The following is a 22263-nucleotide window of genomic DNA, read 5'->3' on the forward strand; positions in this document are numbered from 1 at the left end:
GTGTGCTGTGATGCATAAGAAAAGCTTATGCAATTACGGAACCTCTGGTGGAACTGTGGTGACAGTGACCTTCAACTCAAGGTGAGAACTAGTCAAATTGCTATTACTTTCAGCACAGAACAAAACATCCCAGTTCAGAAAATGAGTATTTAAGGATCACACTGCCCCTGTGCAATACTCAATGGAAGTGTTTCTTTCTCTTCCCCCCCACCTCCCCCAGTCATGAGGCACAAGGAAAAATATTTACCTAACAAAGCTTGAAAAATTTCTTATTCATGAAGCTTTGATTTTGAAGTAATTTAAAACTGGTGAAAGTGTGCTACTGTTTCTTTAGTGCCAAACCATCAGTTATTAGAAAAACTCAGAGTCCATTTGTTTCTCTTCAGCACAGAAATTCAGCTGAGCCCAGCTGTTACACAAATCACTCTTTCACATGATCTTCCTATTCACTCAAACTTCTTCCTTGTAAAAGGAAGTTTTTAAGAAACAAATTGTCTATTTTTAGCAGGTCTTTTATGAAAGCGTCATTTTCAATAAATAAGAAAAAATGAAGATACTGCACACAGGTCTGTTCAAGAGCATTCTACACTAGCCAAGAAAATGCTGAAACTTGCTGTGTTGTGTTGCCCTCTTCAGGTCGACAGCATATTTTCTAGTTCTTTTCCTTGACGAGGTATTGCATTGTAACTTCTTTCATAACATTTTTCAGAGCTGAAGTTTCAAGTAGCAGCTAACTTCACCTGTCTTCCACCAATGCTTGAAGCATTTTTTGTTTAATATCCTATAAAAATTAACTTTACTTTTGCCCTTTATATCTCCCTAACCTCAATACTAATCTTGAGGATTATCAAGCTATCAACCAGCATTTGAAAAGATGACTAAAAACCAACTTCAGTACTGATAAGAAAGTCTCATGACAAGAGGCTTAAAAAGCTGAATTGTTTCAGCTTATCAAAGAAAGCTCCTGATACCAATCCATAAGTGAACATGGGAGATCAGAAAGTCACATGACTTTAAAGTGGGGTAAGGCAAAACAGAATCTAGAAACTGAAGTCAGAGAAATTCAGACTTGAAATGCAATGGAGACTTTTCAACAACAACAACAACAAAAAAATTAATAATCTACTAGAATAAAAAGGTAGATTTATTATTACTTGAAAACTCTACAGGTAGACCCCAGTATCTTTCCAAACAACCTCTTTTGATTTTTTTTTTTTAATAGTTGTCATAATATGGGCTGAATTGTGCTGTTGATTTGCATACTTGCAATGGGTTTTGCAACTGCTTATCTGAGCTCTGCCAATTAATGTGGAAATATGGATGAAACAGTCTTCAATTGCTTGGAAATGGCCATGCTTGAGCTTCTGATTCACTTATTGAGACAGATATTAATAATGTCTTAAATTATTTTATTTCCCACTCCCACTTTTAGAGGACAGGTCATGGTAAACATTTATGTTGATTCAGACATCTCAATACTGCAGCCTTGACATAAAGAGCAAAGTGCTGAATTTAAGTTATATATTATTAAGTATGGAGAATTTCGCTCATGTTACAAAGGAAGAGAAACATCCTCACAATTTGTGACTGTACAGCTTAATCTCAACATCTTAAGGGACTTATGATAGGAAAACCTGTTCAAAGTTAAGGCCTACTACATAATTATAAACAATAAAATTATTAAGCTATTCAAAACTCTTAGAAAATGGAAGCAAAGCAAATGCTCATTCAGTGCCAAATAAAGGAAAACACAAACACAGATCATCCCTTCTTGGGATGGCAAACACAGAACAGCCAGCCTGCCTCAAGCAATTGAGACTCTAAAAAAACTCAGGAAAACTTGGCATGAAGACAGCTTCATCCACTTTCCTTCCAATACTTTTGCAATTTTAATCTCAAGAATGAAATACACTGTACAGCTGTAAATCCCATACACTCAGAGGGCAGACTCCAGAGCATGATGAGGTGGGTGACATCATGCTCATGGAAGAGAGCAAGAAACAAAAATGACATGGGAAGAGAGCAAGAAACAAAAATGGGGAATGAGTACAAATTAAGTGCACAACAGCTGGGACTCAGAATGCTCCCACAGCAGGCAGCAGTTTATCAGAACAGTCTCTATGAGCATGTAGAGACTCCTCTCCTGACTAATATGGCCTGTCACAGTGCCTGGAGCCAAAGACTGATGAAAACTTCCTGCCATCTATCAGCCAGTTTGTTCAATTAGACTGTGAAACATCAGCTGTTCTTATAAACACAGGGGGAAATTCCACAAGCCAAACTAGCTCTAGTACTGGATACAAAAAGCTTGACACCTTGGTTTCAAAATATACTCAAAACATTACTATTATTTTCTTTCTTGCCATTAAAGAACAAGTGCAAAAAGCACTCAATTCTACAGTACTATGAGATAAAAAGGCAAAAAAGCTTTTGTGCACCTGTCAGTTGAAGACAAAGCAGCTTACACCTCTGAAGAGATGAAGTGAGGAACTTCTTTTTTGACACATCGAATGAAAAGCATCACAAAAATATAATACTATTTTTAAACTGTCTCTGGTAGAAGAAGTTTCCACCTATGTCAAAGTTTATCTGGTTCAAGTTCCATACAACACAGCTAACAGAATACGACAGCAGCTGGCAATAAAATCGCCACGATACCTTCACTAACTTTTAAAATTGCAAATGAGTTGATCCTTAGTGATTCTCAACTTTTTTTTACATTATCTACTGTAGATTCCAGGATTCTGGTCCAATCTTAGCTGCTATACTTAAAAGAAGAGATGCTGGACAAGGGTTTTTAAAATTACCTGTGGTTAGTTTAGTTCTGACTTACCCAAGTATGATGTTCATATTTTTGCCATTTCTTTCTCCCACACACCTCATCGGATTTGGTCACCACACGAGGTATGATTCATATTATTCTTTAGAAATGTATTTTAGTAGACAAACTTTACAACTGAAAGAGTTTTTGAGTTTTTAAAATAATGAATTCTTCAGCGAAAAAGATCTATCAAATCACTTTATTGAAAGCATTTTTTCTGCAGCAACTTTGCCAATTTACAATTAATTGCAGCTAAGACTGGTTTTTCTTACTTGGTATCATAATCTAGTACAATTTTTTGAAGGAAAACAAATTCATCTCCCTCCTACTGCCAAAAAGAAGGAAGTTCCCTTCACAGAATTTCCTTCTAATAACTTGGCATAATAGAAAGTACGGAGAATACAAGGGGGAACTCTTCCCATTGAAGGCAATGCCTCATTATTTCCTGCCATCCACTTGTGTATCCTTAAGTACCTACAAGAACACTGTGGGAAGACACAGGGAATAAATATCCACTGCAACATAAACTCAGGTTAAATCAGGTGTTTATGTAGAGATATATAAGCAACCAATTAGAATACCAAGAGGTCTCCTACCAGCACTAATGGAAATTAAATGCATTCAGGGTAGGGGTTAAATACATCTGAAGAACACTTTGGAATCAGTTATTTTTCCATATGCAAGTTTGTCACTAACTCCTTGTTTGGAATTAAATTATAATCTCACCCTTTCTAAGGCTTTCTGAAAATTCCTTTAAACACATAGAGCAGTACACACACTAACAAACCAAATAAAAAAGCTAGAGACATCTGCACCCACATTTAAAAAAAAATGGAAATATTTAGAAATGGTAAGAGCAGCATTACTGAAAATAATATATACCAACCTTTTCAAAGGTTATGTCAGCATCATCTTTATTTATGTTTGGTCTTCGATTCCTAGTTAGATATTTTGGGTTTCAACCATAGCAAGTAAGGGTTTCCAATCGAAAAGGTAATGGGAATCAAGATAAGTACAACTGTTTCAAGTGATAGATGTTATTGATTTAATTATTTTAAAAAAGCTTTATTAGTTTGAAATCATGTAGTATCATAAAAACCTTCCCTCATGCCCTAAAGATCTGCAACCTATTCAGAGAGCAAAACCTCTTTTTTGCAAACCTATTTACGTGATTTCTATGAAAAGACAAAGCCTCACACCTATCAGAGAACAAGCAAATAACTTAGTCACCAACCAAACAAATGCTGTGAGTACCACTTTTCCTGATACATACTTTTAAATTCTTATACAAACCTTGCCATCTGTTGTGATCTCTGTCAAAATAACTGACTTCCGTTCTCAATCTGAGGTTTCATTATGACAGTAAATGTCTTATATCTAACATTAAAAGCTACTCCAGTCCCACTGCAAGACTGTATAGGCTTCTATGGTCATTATAACCTGTTACAGAGTAATATCAGAATATTCAGTACTATGAATAAAGGACCTTCTTTTCATAGCTATTGGTGCAAAATTAAATATAAATAGATTGAAACATTCCAACAGAGCACAACTGTTTAATTTACAGAGAGGCTACAAGAATTCTGGTATGAGTTTTAACCATACATAATTCCAAACTTCATTGTGACCTTAATGCTATAAAAACTAAGGGGGTGTCCTTAGGATAAGAAAAAAATGTAAGGATTCCAAAGAATATGTCTCCAAACAAAATGCTGAGAAAAATAAAGTTCTGGTGTATTAAAACAGGAAAAAAAAAACCACATTCAAAGCTAGTTTTGGGATGTAAGTATACAAGTAGAAGACAAAAGTAAGAACTAGATGCAAGACCTATGCCATTACTTCCACCTTAAAAAGCCTACAAGAAAAAAAGCCCATACAGTGGTTGAGGGAGAAGTGTTGCTTCTAAAGTGTTTGGCTTAGAACTTTCACAGGGCATTTTGCATCTAAAGCATTCTTCAGAGTTAGTAGCTATTTTAAAAACAGAATTAGGTTGTTGAACTGCTTTTTAAAAAAGAACAGACAAACATTACCTATACCAGCTGTAGCACATTCTAAAGTATTACACACTTGCAACACAATAAATGTTAATTACCTATTAGAATAAGTACAGTCTGTTTTGTCTGCTAATCCATATAACTCAGGGGTCCAGCAAAAATGAGCATGCAAAGTTTTGCCATAATGCTAGAAAAGGAAACATAATTCTGAAAACAGATTACAATATATGACACCTCAGTAGAAGAGTTTGATTTTATTGTCTCCTACCTGATAAATTCTAAATGGGATGTATCGAAATCCATTATCTTCTGGAGGATACTCCATGAGTTTTCGATTTATTGCCCAAAACTGCTCAAATTTATCTGTGAAGGTAAAATTAGACTTTGTCAATATCAGTAACTTTTTTTTTCAGCCTAAAGAGGTAAATGAGACACAACTGGAACATCATGCAAGCTTTTCTTACAGAAGTTTAACCTGTGTGAATTAATTTTCCCCACATTTCTCTTTCCTATTTAGCCTGAAGCCAAAGGTAGGTCATGTGCATTCTCCTGTGAAAACAGTGATGTGGTGATTTATTGAACTGAAAGAGAAAGCAACTTTAACTCATATCTTATCTCCCATTCTTGAGGAAATACTGGGCTATAAATTATGGATTTCATTACCTCAATTAACAGTGCCTGTTTCTCCACTCCCTGATGTTACTGGTTCATACTTTCAGTCTGCTAAAAATATCTAATTGTTCTTAGCTATAAGTGAACAATGGGTGTAAAGCACAAAGAAACAAAAGCAAGAGAAATACTTCTTAAGTGGTTTACATTTGGATATGTAGATCTTAAAATAATCTGCAACAATGCATGACATGATCAGAAAATGTACTGCCAGATTCATGACACAACCTGAAAATAAAAGTTTATGCTTGTAACACATTTTTGCTATTATCCAAGTAAGTAAGGTAAATAGCCTGCACACCATTTCATGCTATTCATACACTACAAGAACTGAATAGTTTATTACATTTAAAATGTACTAATGACAACATAGGTTTAAGAGTAATAAAGGCTTTTATACATGCAAATCAATTATTCAAATGAAGCAAATAACTAGCACCAGAAGTGACAGAAAGAAATACAAAGAGCTAAGATGAATAAAGCTGGTGCTAGCCTTACTGAAGAAAGCAGCTTTAGAAAAGGAAGAGCAAGGGATCAAATTCCTTATAGGTCCTAACTCTCCCAAGACACCAAATACAGAGGATGTTTCCACAGAAGGAACACACAGTCTCCAATTTTCTCTCCTGGGTACAATGTTCAGCCAAGTCTCAAGAAGCTGGGCTCTTACAGAATATACCCATTACAAAATTCAGCCTCAGTGAAACAAGGTAAAATTCAGAAATGTATTCACAGGAAAAAGGCTCTTCCTGCTTCCAAAAGTGCTGATTACACTTAAACCAATTGCAGAAAATGAGTTTGAGATTTGCTTCACTCCAGCATACAGCAGAGATGCCTGCCAGTGCACTAAAAGGCACAGGTTAGTATATACTGCAGGGTTTATAATACATTGCTTTTCCTGACTGAATGCAACACAAGGCAGGAATTTCCAAGAAACTGGGAACAAACTCCTGCCAGGTATGCTGTAGCAGCATTTCCTGATACTTATCTGAGAAACTACTTCCACACCCTTGTTTCCTGATTAGCAGCAAGTGCCTCTTGACAGGCACTTACCTGAGCCACAGTCAGCAGCAGCAGGCAGGCACCTGCCCAGCACGAGGAGCTGCCTGGATGCAGGGTGGCACCCACCACCCACTGCGCTGGGAGTGACACCGACAGCCCTGGCGCAGACTGCAATCAAACAATCCCACATTTGGGAACCCCAGTCTGCAGAGTCAGAGGTTTAGTCTGAAAATGTCCAACACAAAGATGACTGCCTCCTCCTCAGAACTCTTTCAGAGGGAAGGTGAAGATTTAGCAAGGTGAAGATTTAGCATGCTTCCTTTTTGCTTGCAGGCAGCACTCAGAATGACTTGTAGCTTTCACTACAGATGTGTGAACAGGCATTCCACAGCAGGCACTGATAGATTTATACTTCAATTACCACTTCTAACTCACTTGAGAAAACTGTTATGGTGATACAAAAAACCAAAACAATTCAGACCTACTTAAGCTAGTTTGCTTCAGCAGACTTAAATAAGGAATCTCCATATTTGGAGCCATCCTACTTGAACAGAAATAAAACAAACATTAACTTGATTTACTTGTTTAATGCTCATATTACTGTATGATTATTACTGTAATTAGGAATGAATGTAATTAGTTGGGTGAACAGTTTACTGTTCTCAAAATTCACCAGAAATGAGCATCACATCTTATGGATCAGGAGAAAAAAGAAATTATGAACAACTAAAAGACTTATGTCAGAAAATTAGGCATTTAACCCTTGTGGCATGCAAATATGGCAAACAAGGAAGGCTCTGGATGACAAAAAGAAGTTAAACAGTAGTAATGTGCAGTTAACTCACTTCTGTCCTTCATTCCCCTTTCCTCACCTCCTACAAAACATGCCAGAAACCAGGTAATCTTATTTAAGGCAGCTAAAATTAAATATTTGTTCCCCTCAGATTATTCTCTGAACACTCAGGCAGTGCTTAAGCCAATCTATTGTTCAAAGTTCTAATAGTTTCTGTGGTTTCCAAATATAACAGCAATAAACCTGCAACAGTTGAATTATGAACTTGGTCCATTTTGTAATCAAGAATGCTCTGTCAATCCACCCGATATCCCCCAGGAATTTTAGCTAGACATAATGGAGTCAGACATCTTAAGATCTCCACTGAGTACAGAACTGTCTGAAGACCTCCAAACAGATTCCTCCTCACAACCTTATATTGCTGCCTTCCAAATATCTTTCCAGGGATACAGTATTTTCACCACAGGAAACAGAGTTGGGTGTAAGAAAACTAAGACAAATTTTTAAAGCAAGCAGGAGAAAAAAAAGTTATCCAGTTTGCACACTGATATATATGACCTGGCAAGAGCCTTTATTAGCAGAGCATTGGCTGAGTGCCAGAATCCTAAAGCTCCAAAAGTACAAAATCCCAAAGTGACTGCTTTTCACAGAATCCTTAGGATTACAAGCTTAAACAAACAAACAAAACCACTGACGAATATCCACCCCAATCTCCTTAAAAACCTAAGTGAAAGGATTCTTCCTTCTTTCATTTTTATGTATCAGTACCCCCTATTTTTGCAAAGTCTCAAGGAAGCTATTAGTGCTACACTGAGCTGGAAGAGCTAATTAGTTTATTGGCTAGACAGGACAAAGACAGAAGGTACTGGCCGGAAATTTAACAATCAAAACAAAACTGAGTTTTCATCAAGCCAGTAAACAAGGACGAGTTCTCTACCTATCAGCAAAAGCACTTTAGACACTTGTCTCCCTCCCTCGTAAAAAGCTTATGCAGTCTGCATGACATCTAAACCACCCTAACAGTCAAATCTGATTCCTTTTGTTTTTCACAGCTTGCTTGAAGTGTTAGAGGGTTTCTGTATTAGCAAAAAGAGTACTTGCAAAAGGCAGATGTCCCTATCTGAATAACAATATTTAAAGTAATGACAATAAGATTTGAATAGAAGTGAGATTAGTAACAGTACAGAAGTTTGATATGACTCCACTAATAATATTTCTTAAACAAGAGATGATGATTCTACATAAATTTGCCTAAAATGAAATATAAAAACTTCTCTATGTATTTTATGTCAAAGATCAGAAAGTTAATGGCCAAATAATTGAGAAATATATCAGCCAAGCTGCTAATATTTATAACTATTTATTGCTTAGAAATGCAGTCACTGAATGCCCAAAAGGCAGACATCAGCCTTCAGTACTACAGAGATGCACAGAATCTATGAGTTGGCAAAACTACAAAGAATTTATGTCACCCATGACAATAATCTCAGTACAAAAATTCATTAAGCAACAAAGCAAACTCAAACATAAATTTACAAATACATAATGTATGCCTACATTATACATGTAGGGTTCAGAAACCAAGCAGTAAAATTATTCCTGTCCTTAAAGTACCCATTAAAACTGCTGAAAAAATTACTGACGCAGGGAAACACTGGGAATTGTTGTTTCCTCCATTAAACCAGACTGGAGATCTGTGGCAACCCAGGGCACCAGGAATATTTCTCTGTCTGCTCTGGGGTGCCCTGACCCCAGGGGAGCACTGACTTTGATCCTCATTCATGGAGAAAGTTTCCCAGACTTCAAGATAGACCAGAATCCACAAAAGTGTGGAATAGATTATAGAGAGTAGTGTAGGTGCATCACTTGCTGAGAAATTTAGGTTTTGGGATTTTTAGTATGTTGTGGATGGAAGCAAGATGGAGGACACAGGGTGTCATCCTGGGTTTCTTCTTCATGCTGCTGCTTCCTTCTTCTCCATGGGTTTGGGTGGCGTTTTGTAATTGGGCAGAAAAGTCAACATTGCAGGCTCTTTGGGATCAGTTATTGGGTTAAAAGGGAAAATAATCTAGGTGCCAGTTCTTAATTGGATAGTTTAGTCTTAAAGGACCTTGTAGCAAGAGATTGTTGGCCATTTTGTGCCTTCTAATGAAAAGCTGCCCAACTCACAGTAGTGAGACTGTTTTACTGATAAGAAATAATAAACACCTGAGTTTGAACATGAAATACCATCTCAAGCGCCTTCAATCCAGACACAGAAAAACCGATAGAGATCTTTTAGCAGTCATTGAAATTAATCCAAATTTATACCTTGTTATGTAAAAAAGTTCTTGGTAATGCCATTACACATGGTTGTTAATAGACAACAATTGCTGAACCTCTTACTGTTGAGCAGTGTTAACTAAGGATTAGTCCCAGCTAAGGCCTAAAGGGCTGGGCTTCCTTTTGCCCCTGAGTCTCAGCCTGCAATGGTCCTCAGGCAACCAGAAAAGTTAGTTTCACTCATACTAGCCTCTTACAGTCATTTTCTGAAACTCAACTGCTGTCATGCTTCAAACAACTTGAAATTTCACGTGGATCTTGAATTTAGACACGTCCCCTTCACCCACATGAGGCTACAACAGGATGGATCACTGAGAGGGTAAAGGGCACTGCTCAAGTGCTTGCCATCAACACATGCATTTCACTAGAGCATAGCTTTAAATCTGCATACACAAAATCTGGGCCATTACCACAGAATGGAAAAATACACCTGCAAATACCTTGCAATGAAAAGCCCTGGTAAAAGCATACAGACAGTTAAAATGAAGTTCCCACTGCAGTGTAGTAGGTAAAAGAACTAAAAACCTCCACCCTAATCTTTAGCAACAAAAATATCATAATTGTAAGGAACTATTTTGTTTCTGTAATTGATAACGATGCAACTATCAGAGGTTATCAGATTCTAGAACTGGACTGATTTCAAGAAGGCTGTTGAGAGGGTTTAGAAAACAGAAACAACTAATACAAAAATGAGTTGAAAGACTTGAAATTCAGAAAGGAAATACTAATTCATGGCCCTTGTATTTCAGCATCTTTTTAGAAAGTCAAAGAAGTGAACAAACTCGTGTAGCCCTTGGGTAGCACATGTGCACAATTTTGTCTGGACTATTCATGGTTTCTTCTTTAAGACATTTATTGCAATAAATTAAACAGAAAGCTGGAAATTAAATCATATCTGTAGCTCTATGCAAGCAATACCACCTTGCAGCCTGCATGCAACTATGTTCAACACTAAAGTTTAAAAAACAGAAGATTTGTCCATTCTCAGTGGTTCACCACTCTCTAACAACCATATGAACCATGGAATACTTGGGGACAGCACTAAGAGACTACAGACTCATGTACAAGATGTACAAGAACGACAGAAAAACTTTAGTTTGGAAGTGCCTTTGGAGGTAAAGCTTTGGAATAACAGCTCCTCACCCTGTCCCAAAAGAGCTGCCTCACAAAGTTCAATGAGTTTGCTCAAGACCTTGCCCAGTGAAGTCTGACAATCCCTGTGGGTTTCCACTCAAGCACTTTCACTCCCCAGCACACCCCACCCTCCCTTCCCCATGTACCATCAGACTTCCTGCTGCTGTAACCAGGAACTGCTTCTTGTTTGGTAATTGCCCAGCTCTACTGACAGTGGAGACAAGAGTGAGGGGAGTCTGTCTCCATCTGCTCTGGGGGCCTTCCTTTCAGGTAAAGCTGGTATTAAATCCACCTTCAGCTTCCTCCTCATCTTCAGGCTAAACAAGGCAGTTGCCCCACTCTGTAATCCAGCATTTGCTCCAGCCCCTAAGAATTTTACCATCACTCTGCTGGATTCTTTTCTGTTTGCCCACATTTCTTTTGTCTTGGAGTCCAAGAGGACACAGCACTCCCAGTAGAGCTTTACCAGTGCTGTGCCAAGCAGGGGGCACAACAGCTTGAGTAGCTCCCAGGTTCATCTTTATTTTGGCAACACTACACAAGAGGCTTTCAACTCAGTTTCTTGTTCACCCTTACCCACTTCCAGAAAGCTGCTTCCCAGTCAGGTCTTAGACTCCCATGGGCTTTTCCCAGGCTCTGTGTGTCAGCTCTGGGAGGTCCAGCCCATCATGACCCCGCTGAATGGCAGATCTGCCCTTCAATCCACCAACTGCTCCCATCAACTTTTCCCTTCACTCACAGACAAACTCACTAAGGGTTAATCTGTCACATAAATATAATCAAACTAGGGTAGGGTACAGAGAGTTGAAGCTGAAAGTCAAGGATACAAAGTGTATTCCTTTAATGTTAAAGCAAGCATATTTTCTACTGACTCATGTTTTAACAAGCATTGCTTTTAACTGCCGTAGCCAAAAAAAAAGGCTTCTCAAAATTTACTATAAATACTACTTCCACATTGTTCCCAGGAAGACTAGCACTCTGCATGCATACATAATACTGCTCACTGGTATTTCTAACCAATTTTATAAAAACTTAAGTTCTTGTGTGGTATGCTTCAAGCATGAAGGAGTTTTTGTTGATGAAATAAATATTTTGAACACTTTAAAACTAGTTTCTGTGCTATTCAGAACAGCTGATTACTGTAATTTCCCAGCTATATAAAGACTTGTCTCTAAATTACTTAGTTCACGTAAATTCATAATTCATATTCTTGTTTTTATAAAAACATCAATAATTACAACTATCAAAGACTTCAGGAAGATTTTGGTATGTATCTGACTCTTAGTGACCACTACAGTTAGTGACAGCTTTTCTGAGATCACAGCTTGAAATACTGGTATGACATGACTAAGATATTTATTTTTCTCTTCCATTTTACACATTGCCACAGTTAAAATATTCTTGCTATTAAATACCTAGTTTACCTGGGCATTTGAAAAACCATGGTATATAATACAAATCCACCAATGAAAAGGGAACACAAGTTTACTGAGCTTTTCAGACTATCTTCATATATGAGTCAGTATCAGATATAGAGAGACAGAACCTTAGAACAGTTTTGACTTAATGTAGCAGAAGCTACAGAAATATGTGAAAATATTCTTCATGTGACAGACAGCAAAGTAACAACATTCAACATAAGAGGACATTCTGAAGACTGTACAAGAAAGCATGTCATTCTTCAGGCTATCTATCAGAGCAAAAAGGCATTTTCCCCCTGTTTTCTTATAGTATACACAAGGGAGCCATACCTTACCAACATTCTTTTCACTTACTAAACATACTCACAAACCAGAAGTTTCACTTTAAGTACTTCACAGTTTCCTTACCACCACCTCCCTTCATTTCTAGGTCGCCAGTTTACCTGGAAAAGGTTTAGGCAAAGAAAGTAATCAAGATGGACTACTTCCTTTCCTTTCTTCAAATAACAAAATGCACAGATCCTACAAAGCTATCTCTATAGCAAAAACCAGGTGATCTCAGAAGCCCTGTCACTTAAACTAAAAGGAAAGCTCTGATGACAGACAAGTTGTAGTGGTTTTGGTTTGCCAATTTAAGATTTTCCCAATTTTGAGATTTTCCCAAACAATGCACTGATGAGTGTGGTGGGTTCAGTGCTGGCCAATCACCCATGCACTCACTTCTGCTGTGAGATAGATCAGGAGAAAGGCAAAGCCATTTTTGAAACACATACCCCACAGGTTGTATAGGAATTAGAAGCAGGGCTTGTTACAGACTTTCCTGAGAAAGTCAAAGGGAAAAGGACTCCCAACAATTTTATCCATCCACCAGCTCCCTGCTCCATGTCTAAGATAGCCTAGGAATTTTGATTTCTTCATTTCTAATTATGCTTTCTCTATAAATATGAAAACAGACCAGCATAACACCATGTAGCTTTCTAACCCACTTTGCTTTCCCTGTACTATGTTTTTCCTTATAAAAAGTTTTTCTTAAAAGTTAAGGAACCTTTATATTAATGCATATTAATGAATTCAGGCGTTTACTAGGAGAAAGCAACTTAGAAGCATTTCAAATTGCAAAACAAGAAACCCTCAACAACTAAAGGAAGTTAAATTTAAAAGTGAAGTCTATTTTTTAGAGACACTTTACTCTAAATTTTAGTTAGCCCATACAGATTTTTCAGGAAATGACTTATTTTGAGAGGGAGGGGAGGAAGAAAAGTAGAAGGCAGCAAAAAGAGACCTTGAAGTTTGCTCCTTCAGAGTGTAATGTTTTTCATTGGACACATGGCCATCTAACCCAAGAGGGTGAAAATGCTAGAAACACCATCTCTACCTCATCTCTAGGCAGCCTCCTCTCGTGGCAGAGACTTCAGTAGGATTGTGAGTGTTGTGTTACCTTTTGTTTTCCTTCCTTCTCTGCCTTCATACAGTTCTTGCCCTCCTTTGAGAGCCACTGATTTGCACTGGCCTCAGACAGACAGACAGACCTGCTCTGCCCTCCTGCTTGAGAGCAGAGAAGAGAAAGGCAAGGGGGAAATGCAAGCTGCCAACAATTCCCCACCTTTGTGCCACAGCAAAGGGCAGCTATTCAAGCAGACACCAGGCCGGCACAGAGGACAAACAAAGCCAGAAGCAGTTTCAGGGGGATGGGAGTTTAGACTCACAATACTTCACCCAAATGAGTGGAGCATTGGCTTAGTCATTTGTGCAGAAAGGGTAACAATCCCATAAACACTGCAGAACTAACAGTGAGGTCTAGGTCACAATCCATTACCAGAAAAACCACCACAACTAACTAAACCCCAAACAAAACCTGCTGCTATGGAAAAAAACCCAAAACATTCCCAGGAAGGCTATGGAAAAAAACCCAAAACATCCCTTTAATACAAACTACACTGTATTAAAATAAAAAAAATAAAAGAAATTAAAATTTCAAAATACAAAAAGATGAATCCCATATTTGGATTAAAAAAAAAGAAATTATGCAACTTGGAATATCATTAACAACCAGCTGATCCACTCTGCAGGTCCAGCCTGCTTGAAGCCAGACCCTGCTCAACACCCAAGCAGCAGTGGGCTGACTTTGTGCAGGGCTATCTGAATCAGTCTAAATCACATTCCCTCAGTTCCATGGTATCAGCAACACCAATGTTTGGCGTGTGCCATGCTAGCTGAACTCCAGAATAAGCAGGTACTGATGCTAGTTATAAAGCAACTTGATGCATTTTGGGACATTTTTAACTAAGGAAGCCCAGGAAGGTAATGATTGGGTTTTTAAAATCACTTTTAACCAATACACTAATTTTCAAAGTTCAAATGAATTATTTAATCTTTTTTCACAGTTAACCAAACCTCCACAGATTGAGCATGGAAAAAACTCCCCATTTTGGTAGCAATACGGGGAAGAAGTAAACAAGGTAGCTTTGTGAATTAAAAAATTAGTAGCTTTTTTATTCATTCTCCTGATAAACTCCAGAAGATTTTCTAAGCAAATTTCAAATGATGAGTTGAGATCACAAAGATTTATTCAGCTACTAAAGCATGCTCACCATGGGGTAAAGGACAGCATTGCTTCCACCACTTCTGGGGGAGGATGAGAAACACACCCATCAAACCTGAGTGGGTGAAGTGTATGCAGCACAAGAAAGGCTGTAGGACACTCCCTTTTTTGCAGTTTGAACATTTCTAAACAGAAATGTGGTAACTGAGAAGAAACACAACTTCTGGCCCTCAAAAACCCAAGAACAGTTTACACAGATTTTGGAATGAAATGCAAGACAACACAGGCCTGATTCTGTCAGTAAGGCAAGAAAGATACCAGATGCATTAAAATGTAAAAGATTGTATATTCTGAATGCTTGCAGTATTTTTCTCCTCTACTAAGAACAATTCAACATGGCCACTTAACTTCTGGTAAGCCCTACAGCATGAATGAGCATTACATTCTTTTTCCATAATATTTTCAGTAAAATAATGACTTCATTATATTTTATAATATATAAAAGAAACCTTAAAATAGTTATGAGTTCTTTCTGTTTATTTCTCCCACTCATGTATCAGAAATACCAAGTCTATTCTTCATTGGTTATAAATGATGCCTGTGAAAGTTTCAGGGTACAGTCGCTTCTGTTAGTCCACAACTGATAAAAAGCAGATGTGCTGAATCTAAATCCCCTCATTTATCAGAGCCATTATATACTGAAGTTATAGATATTAATTCTTTGAACCATGCAAAAAATACAACTCTCCCCCTGGAAACAGTTGGGATTTCATTGGTTTGATCCTGACTCATCAGTAGGCCCAGAGAGTCTTAGAGTTTCAAAGCTGAAAGCCTTTATTTTTCTGCACAAAAGGCAAGAAGAAAAAAACCCACCCACTTGAAAATCCCTTTCATGCATGATAAAAATGGTCATAACTCTATCAAAGCAAAAAAACAGTAGTAACGTTTTCCATGAATTCTGACCAAAGAATGTGAACAATTCATACAAAAGAACAAAGGTCAGTATAGCTGCATAGTCTGCTTTTATCACTTCCCTACCACAGACAGACATCCATGGCTGGTCAAAAATGTACCTGTCCCAAAGAAGTGTTCCACCTCAGAAATATCTGGTTTATGAATCAAAAATTGTCTGTGAAGAGCAAGAAAAACCACACAAAGCACAAAATAGAAGAATTTGTTTTCTTTCCTGATTTGGTATCAGATTAACATAAAACCAGAAATGGTGGGGGGAAGGATGTAAAGGTTGATATGAATAACCACCAGCTGTTACCAGCATAAGATTTTCCCACAAATTCACTATTACAGCTCTTCTGTGCTGCAACTTACAGCAACTGGTAAATTTCATGTGTTACCTGTTCAAGTAACTGCTTCTCAGCAGAAACATTTGTACCAAATTAATTGATAGTTATATTTCTCCAAACAAAACTGGATTTTTTTTTTTCAAAAATGTAAATTCAGGACATGTCTTCTAAGTAATGCTATCACTCATTAAACAAATAACACTTCCTGTAATTAAGAACTGAAGAAAATTGTTTGAAGTTGCACAGCAAAAACAGTCTGCAGATGTACCTTTACTTACAAAGCAGTTATCACAAATGCTACTTTCTTTTCTTTTTTGTGGTCATTTATTCTGTTTCACAAAGTGGTTCAAAATTATTACATCTCAAACGAAAACCTATAAAAACATATTGAAAGATACAACATGCTTAAAAAGAGTTTTCTTGGTTTCACAAGCTTTTCTTGTTTCTCTTTTATGAAGAGTTGAGAAATTAAAATTAGCATTTGAAAGATTGCTTAAACTTCTCATTCAGGTGTCAGATTCCACAGGTGCAATTTCTCATTAAGTACAGTGAAACCTTGAAATCAACTTTGCTAGGCAACCTCTGTTCTTAACATTATAGTGCAAAACAGAAAAATTCTCCTTTGCCTACAACTGAAGATATTCTTAGACAAATAATCAACTAAAAGATAATGCCTAAGATGAGCACAAAAAAACCCATGCTGTTTATCTGTCCTATTACCTTAAATATAGAGAGTATCAAGATTCTGTAACTTCTGGTTAAAGGAACTTTAACTTCCACTGTTTCATTTTGGAGGTATGCATGGGCTTCCTCAAGATCTTACTACTCAAATGGCAAATTAAGATAATGCTTTAATTTCTAACTCTTGTCCAATTAAACAAAAAATAGAAAGCAGAGTTTCTAATAACTATTCATCTTCAAAATTATCACTAGAGTACCTTTAATATGAAAGGCAGTACCACCAAACAACAATGAAAAAAGAAAGCCACACACCCACTAAACACACACATTAAACCAAAACTAACATGGAACCTTCTGGTCTAAACCAAAAGTATGGTTCCAGTCTTCTTGCATTCTAAGGTTCTTCTTTGTCATTTAATTTTTCTTATACATATATGGGAAGACATTAATTCTAACTGTTTGGTATTTTGTCCCACAACACAGAATAAACATTCTCATGCTTATAGTAAAATGTATTCATAAAATAAATTTACTAGGGATAATAGAAATGACAGCTTCAGGAGCTGAGAAAAATGCAATGAAAGCAACATGATCACCCATTCCAGAGAGCAGTTTCTGAAATACTTACAAAAGCTTTTTAACTTACAAGCTCTACAAGCCTTAATACAGAAGACACTACAAACAAAAGTTTTATTGTGCACTGCAATATTGATTCATACCATTTGTGCAAAGTAAGAACACTAATTAAAGATCTTGTTCTGAATTATTTTGCTGACTTTTCCAAGTCAATACTTATTTTTGCAGAAGTCCTTGTGAAAGCCATCAAGCAATTTAAAAAAAATGGCAGAGAGAACAGTAAAGTTATTAAATCTACTGGACAACTTTTTTAAAAGTTTACTTGTATTGTTACCAGTGACAATCCATAAGTGTTAAGAGATTGTCTCCTCTAGTTATGTATGGTTCAAGATAGCTAATACTGAATACATACACCCCAGGTGTCTCCCAAATAAAGACCATCATTTGCACAGAAGTACACTAGACAATATTTATCTATTTTGATTTGCTGCTAGTTTTGTTTTTTTAAAACAGTTACTACCCTATCTAATTCCTTGAATAACTCCAGGCACATTTAAATTATCACCAAAATTATTATTTTAATTTTAAAAAAATTATAAACCACCAAAACCATCAATGCTTTCCATGACACCAGACAAAAATTCTGCAGAACAATGACATTTTATATCTCATGCAATAAATGAAATTTGAAGAAATTATTTACTAGGTTGTTCAACCTGAATATAATTAATACTTGATGTGTTGTATTTACCATTCTGTAATCCCATCCACAATTGCTTATGATCCTTTTTTTGCATTTCATTGATGACTTGACTTTTGTGCTTTAAAGCATCTGCTTCTTTTATGCAAGCCATAAAATGAGCTTCAATCACATCCTTAGAATGGCAGTGTAGAAGATCCTTTTCTGGAAAATTCTACAAAAATAAATGATAGATCAAGAAAAATAAATGCATCATATACCTTGTATGATGAAGCATAAATGATAATTTTAAATAGGCACACATTTATGCAAAAGAAGCACACTGGAATTTTCTACTTACAGAAGAATGTAACAACCATTCTCTCACTCTGCTGACAAGAAACAGGTTGCAGTGAAAATGTTTCAGGAAAAATAAAAGCTCAACAACTTTCTGTAAAACCAGAATTTTAACATGTTTTCAAGCAGATATTCAATCTCAGACGTTAAATAGAAGAAAATGATGAGAAGTGACAAGCACCTAATACAAAATGGCTCTCCATGATATTTTATCAACCATTTCTATGCAGTTCCTTGAAAATCAAGCAGTATCCCCCACATATAAGAACTGTAGCATATCTGCCACTTACAAACATTTTTCCTCAGGGACACTGGTAATCTTTGTCAGTTCATATAAAATCAAGTCACACAAGCTTGTGTGTCTTGTCTTTATACCCCTTTTGCTTGGTTACACTGGCACACAGCATTCAGCATTGCAGATGCACAAGAACCACTGCTCAGGTAACTCTTAACCCTTCAGTAAATGACAACTGCCTCTCCTAATGAATTTATTAAGGAGTTATGGCAGTATATCTCATTCAGATACAAAAAAGATTTCTTTGAACATTAACTGATCAGAAGTCCAGCATTGTAGAGGTTGTGGGTTTTCTTCCTCCAGTTTTTCTTTTATCCACACTTACCATTTTATTACCTACCATTTTATAATAACACAAGCATTCACTACCACAAATCCACTACCTTTAGTTTTCAGAAGTTTTAAATCCCACCCCTATTTCCTCCTAATTAACTTTATTTTCACAGTTGCTTATGACCATGCTGAATGGAGCAAACCTCAGAACCAAACCAGAGTGGTGGCATCATCAGTACTCCCCTTCCAAACAAGGGCTTGCAACATGTTTATACTTGAATTCTCATGCTATTCCACCAGAGGCCCTTTCTTCTTAATCCATTACAAACTGCCACTTTAGAAAGCTTTTGTGAGGGACTGTCAAAACCATTTTGGAAATACAAGTACATATAATGGGGTATCTTTCAAAGGCTTCTACAACATAGTTAACATGTCAAAGTAAAGCAATCTAATGCTGGAACAAACCCTACCTTCATTCCCCTACATAACCTCAAGAAAAATAGTGAAGACTGCTTCAAAATACAGAAACCCAAAATATCAAAAAGGGAGCTGAGGATTGCCTTACCTGAAAGAAATTCTGAGGTAAAACAGTGATAGTTCCCTCCTCATTAGGTTATTGAGAAGAGTTGGAAATTAAATAATGGAATTTCATATAGCATTTCCTCCTTATGACAGTGAGAACCCAAACTCTGGAAACTGTGGATCAAAAGGATGAGTATTTTCCAAAAACAGGGGCATAAAGAAAAGATTGCCAATATCTTTTCCACTAAAGTTTACATGGTTTGAGTTGAACTTTCAAAAGGAAGTGCTGTTGTTAGGACTGCTGTATGTTAAGCTGACAAGAAAGCTAAGGACAGAGGTAAATCTACTTTCTTACATGAGAATGGCCAAGTATAAAGACATTAAAGAAGACAGAACAATAAGGAAAGTTCTTCTGGGGCAGACCTTGCTCCTGTTCAACCCTACAAAGCTGAGTGTCTCAGCATAATTGGCCCAAGATTACTAGGAAAACATTACTGGGACTGTTACTTGCCAATTGACATCTGCATAGGCCTGTAAATTCTTTCAGAAGTTCAATTTACTTGCTCAAATAAAAATGTAAAGTCTCGTAACCAATCCAGAAGAAACAAATGGACAGAAATAGCATACTTAAAGATCAAAAAAGGTCTTTACACACAAGAATTCAAAGAGAGACACTGGCATCCCTCAGAACAAAGGAAAAAACAGTGGTACATACCTAATGCCAAATAATATAAGAACCTAGAAACTGACTTTCCTAGTTAAAAAATGATGTTTTAGCTAAGTTTATGAAAACAACAGTTTTGTTACAACAAGTGTTTCACTACACATGTGTAAATATTGGACTGCAGGGTCTTTTTTTGGACATTCTTCTCTTTCTACAGGTAGACATCTTCCTGCTGACATTTTTGCAATGAATTTCAAATTGCAGCTAATGTCACTCCCTGAGGATGAGTTCCAGAAATCATACACAGTGCTGTCTGCAGAACAGCAAGGATCTATTTAAAACTGGTCAAAGCTAGTTAAGCTAATGTAAAGAATCTAAACACAGAAGTAGAACTAGGTGTGGCAAGATTAATTTTCCCAGCTTCTAAGGAGTAACACTGTAAAAGACTGGAAAACACTCCTGAACCTCAGTGCTGTATATGCTTTTCTTTAGTAGGAAAACACTGACACATTTCTGTGAAGTACAGTGAGGAGAAGCTGAAACAACTAAACATGAAAGTGACGACTTAGAAAGAAACACTGCACACCTGCAAGAAGTATATGAAACAGTTTCACCTGCATGAGACTGTCAACAGAAAACATGGCATCCCAGCTGATTTATCCATCAGGGTACAAAATAATAAGTTTTATATTTAAATGTAGGTCATGTGCGCTTGTATTTTTAAAAAGAAATCTACTTGCCTTCTTTCTACCTGAAGAAATATTGATCAATCATAAATAATTTCATTCAGATCCCTGAAGAAAGGGACAATTGTAAACTGGTTGCCACTCCTGGCTATACAACTAGGAGATTTGCAAAAAGTATTAACAGATGACATAAGTAGCTTTAATTCAGGTACTCTCATTGGTGGTGTCTTGCTCCCTCCATGTCCTGCATCTTTGAAAGAACAATTACTAAGGGTTGGCTCTGATTTTCTTAGAAAGCTCAAGGAGTTCTGGTTTTTGTTTTCACATACCAGTAGATCCTTGCAGTATGACCTGGTCACCAAGAAATAGGTACCTTCTGTACAGACAAGAGCACTAAATGACCTCTCACAAAAAACTGTACCAAAAACATCACTGGCAATTTCAACAGTCTGGTTTCATAACTCCATTCCACCCATATTTATCTCTCAGTTCTAGCTCACAAAACATCTGTTTATCCTGTGACAGTCTACTTGCATTAGACTACATTTACAGAAAATAGGGCGTTAAAAACCATAAGGAATGTATCCAGTGGCAGGGGGTACATCTATATATTTGTGTTTGGTTATCATCAGTGGTCTTTTCTTTAAGTAGACTGATTTCAAAAAAACCCCATTTATACTTCTGGCTTCCACAATATCTCCTAGCAGTTCCAAAATTTATCCATATGCTACATGGAAAAGTACTTCATTTCCATTGCACCGGACCCAGTTTTCACCTAAAAAACCACAAAGATGATGACTGTCACACAAGGACAGCTGCTGCCTCTCCTCCTCTACATCAGGTCATGGGTGGAGAGGCAGGCACCAGCAGACAATGGTTTCATCAGAACCTCAGCATTTCCCCTGGCACACACAATTTCCTCTCCTCCAACAGTGCTGCCATCTTATCTACTGCCCAAAATCTGGAGAGGTGATTACCACACTGAGAACTCAGTAGTGTTAAACAGGCCGCAGAGTAAGGTGAGATGGTTTTGACAGGAAGGGGTAGAATTTCCCTCCTTCCTCTAAAGCCACACCTGGATAACAAAAGCAACTTCCCAGACTACAGCCTCTCATGATTCTCAGACCCCAGTATGCTGTTCAGCCTCCTCCTTCTCCAACTATTTAATGCAACTGTTTTTCAACTTTACAAGATACAATGCATGTAATTTTATTGCATACCAGAGTACAAATTAACAAACTGATTCTTCAATGCAAAAACGAACTGTGTTTATGATTTGGTCTGCATACATAACACAGGAGGACAATTACAAACACCTATCAACTTGAAAACTTCTGCTGAACAGAAATAAGCCTTTTCCATGTTTTTAACTTCAAACAAGGAAACCTGATAGGGGGAGTCTAACTTTCAAAAATAAGTTGAAAAACACTTTTTACAGATGTTTGAGATATCTGTTGTTGACTGCATGCATTGGTAGAAGAAAGGAGACAGCCACAACAACAAAAGTTAAACCCCATAAAATCTAACACTGTTT

At 37.0% G+C, this 22263-nt stretch overlaps 1 protein-coding gene across 2 annotated transcripts in view; it reads right to left on the bottom strand.

Annotated features, from left to right (window-relative positions):
• Positions 1–22263, bottom strand: part of ATG5 (autophagy related 5) — a 74992-nt gene that overhangs the window by 38156 nt on the left and 14573 nt on the right. For both annotated transcript variants that reach the window (XM_066547549.1, XM_066547550.1), the window contains exons 5-6: positions 18005–18167; positions 5084–5178 (exon numbers count right to left, since the gene is read on the bottom strand). In XM_066547549.1, coding sequence (XP_066403646.1) covers positions 5084–5178; positions 18005–18167 — 258 coding nt within the window. The remainder of the gene's footprint in view (positions 1–5083; positions 5179–18004; positions 18168–22263) is intronic.

This window comes from Molothrus aeneus, chromosome 3 (genome assembly GCF_037042795.1).
Source record: "Molothrus aeneus isolate 106 chromosome 3, BPBGC_Maene_1.0, whole genome shotgun sequence".
NCBI classification, from domain to species: domain Eukaryota; kingdom Metazoa; phylum Chordata; class Aves; order Passeriformes; family Icteridae; genus Molothrus; species Molothrus aeneus.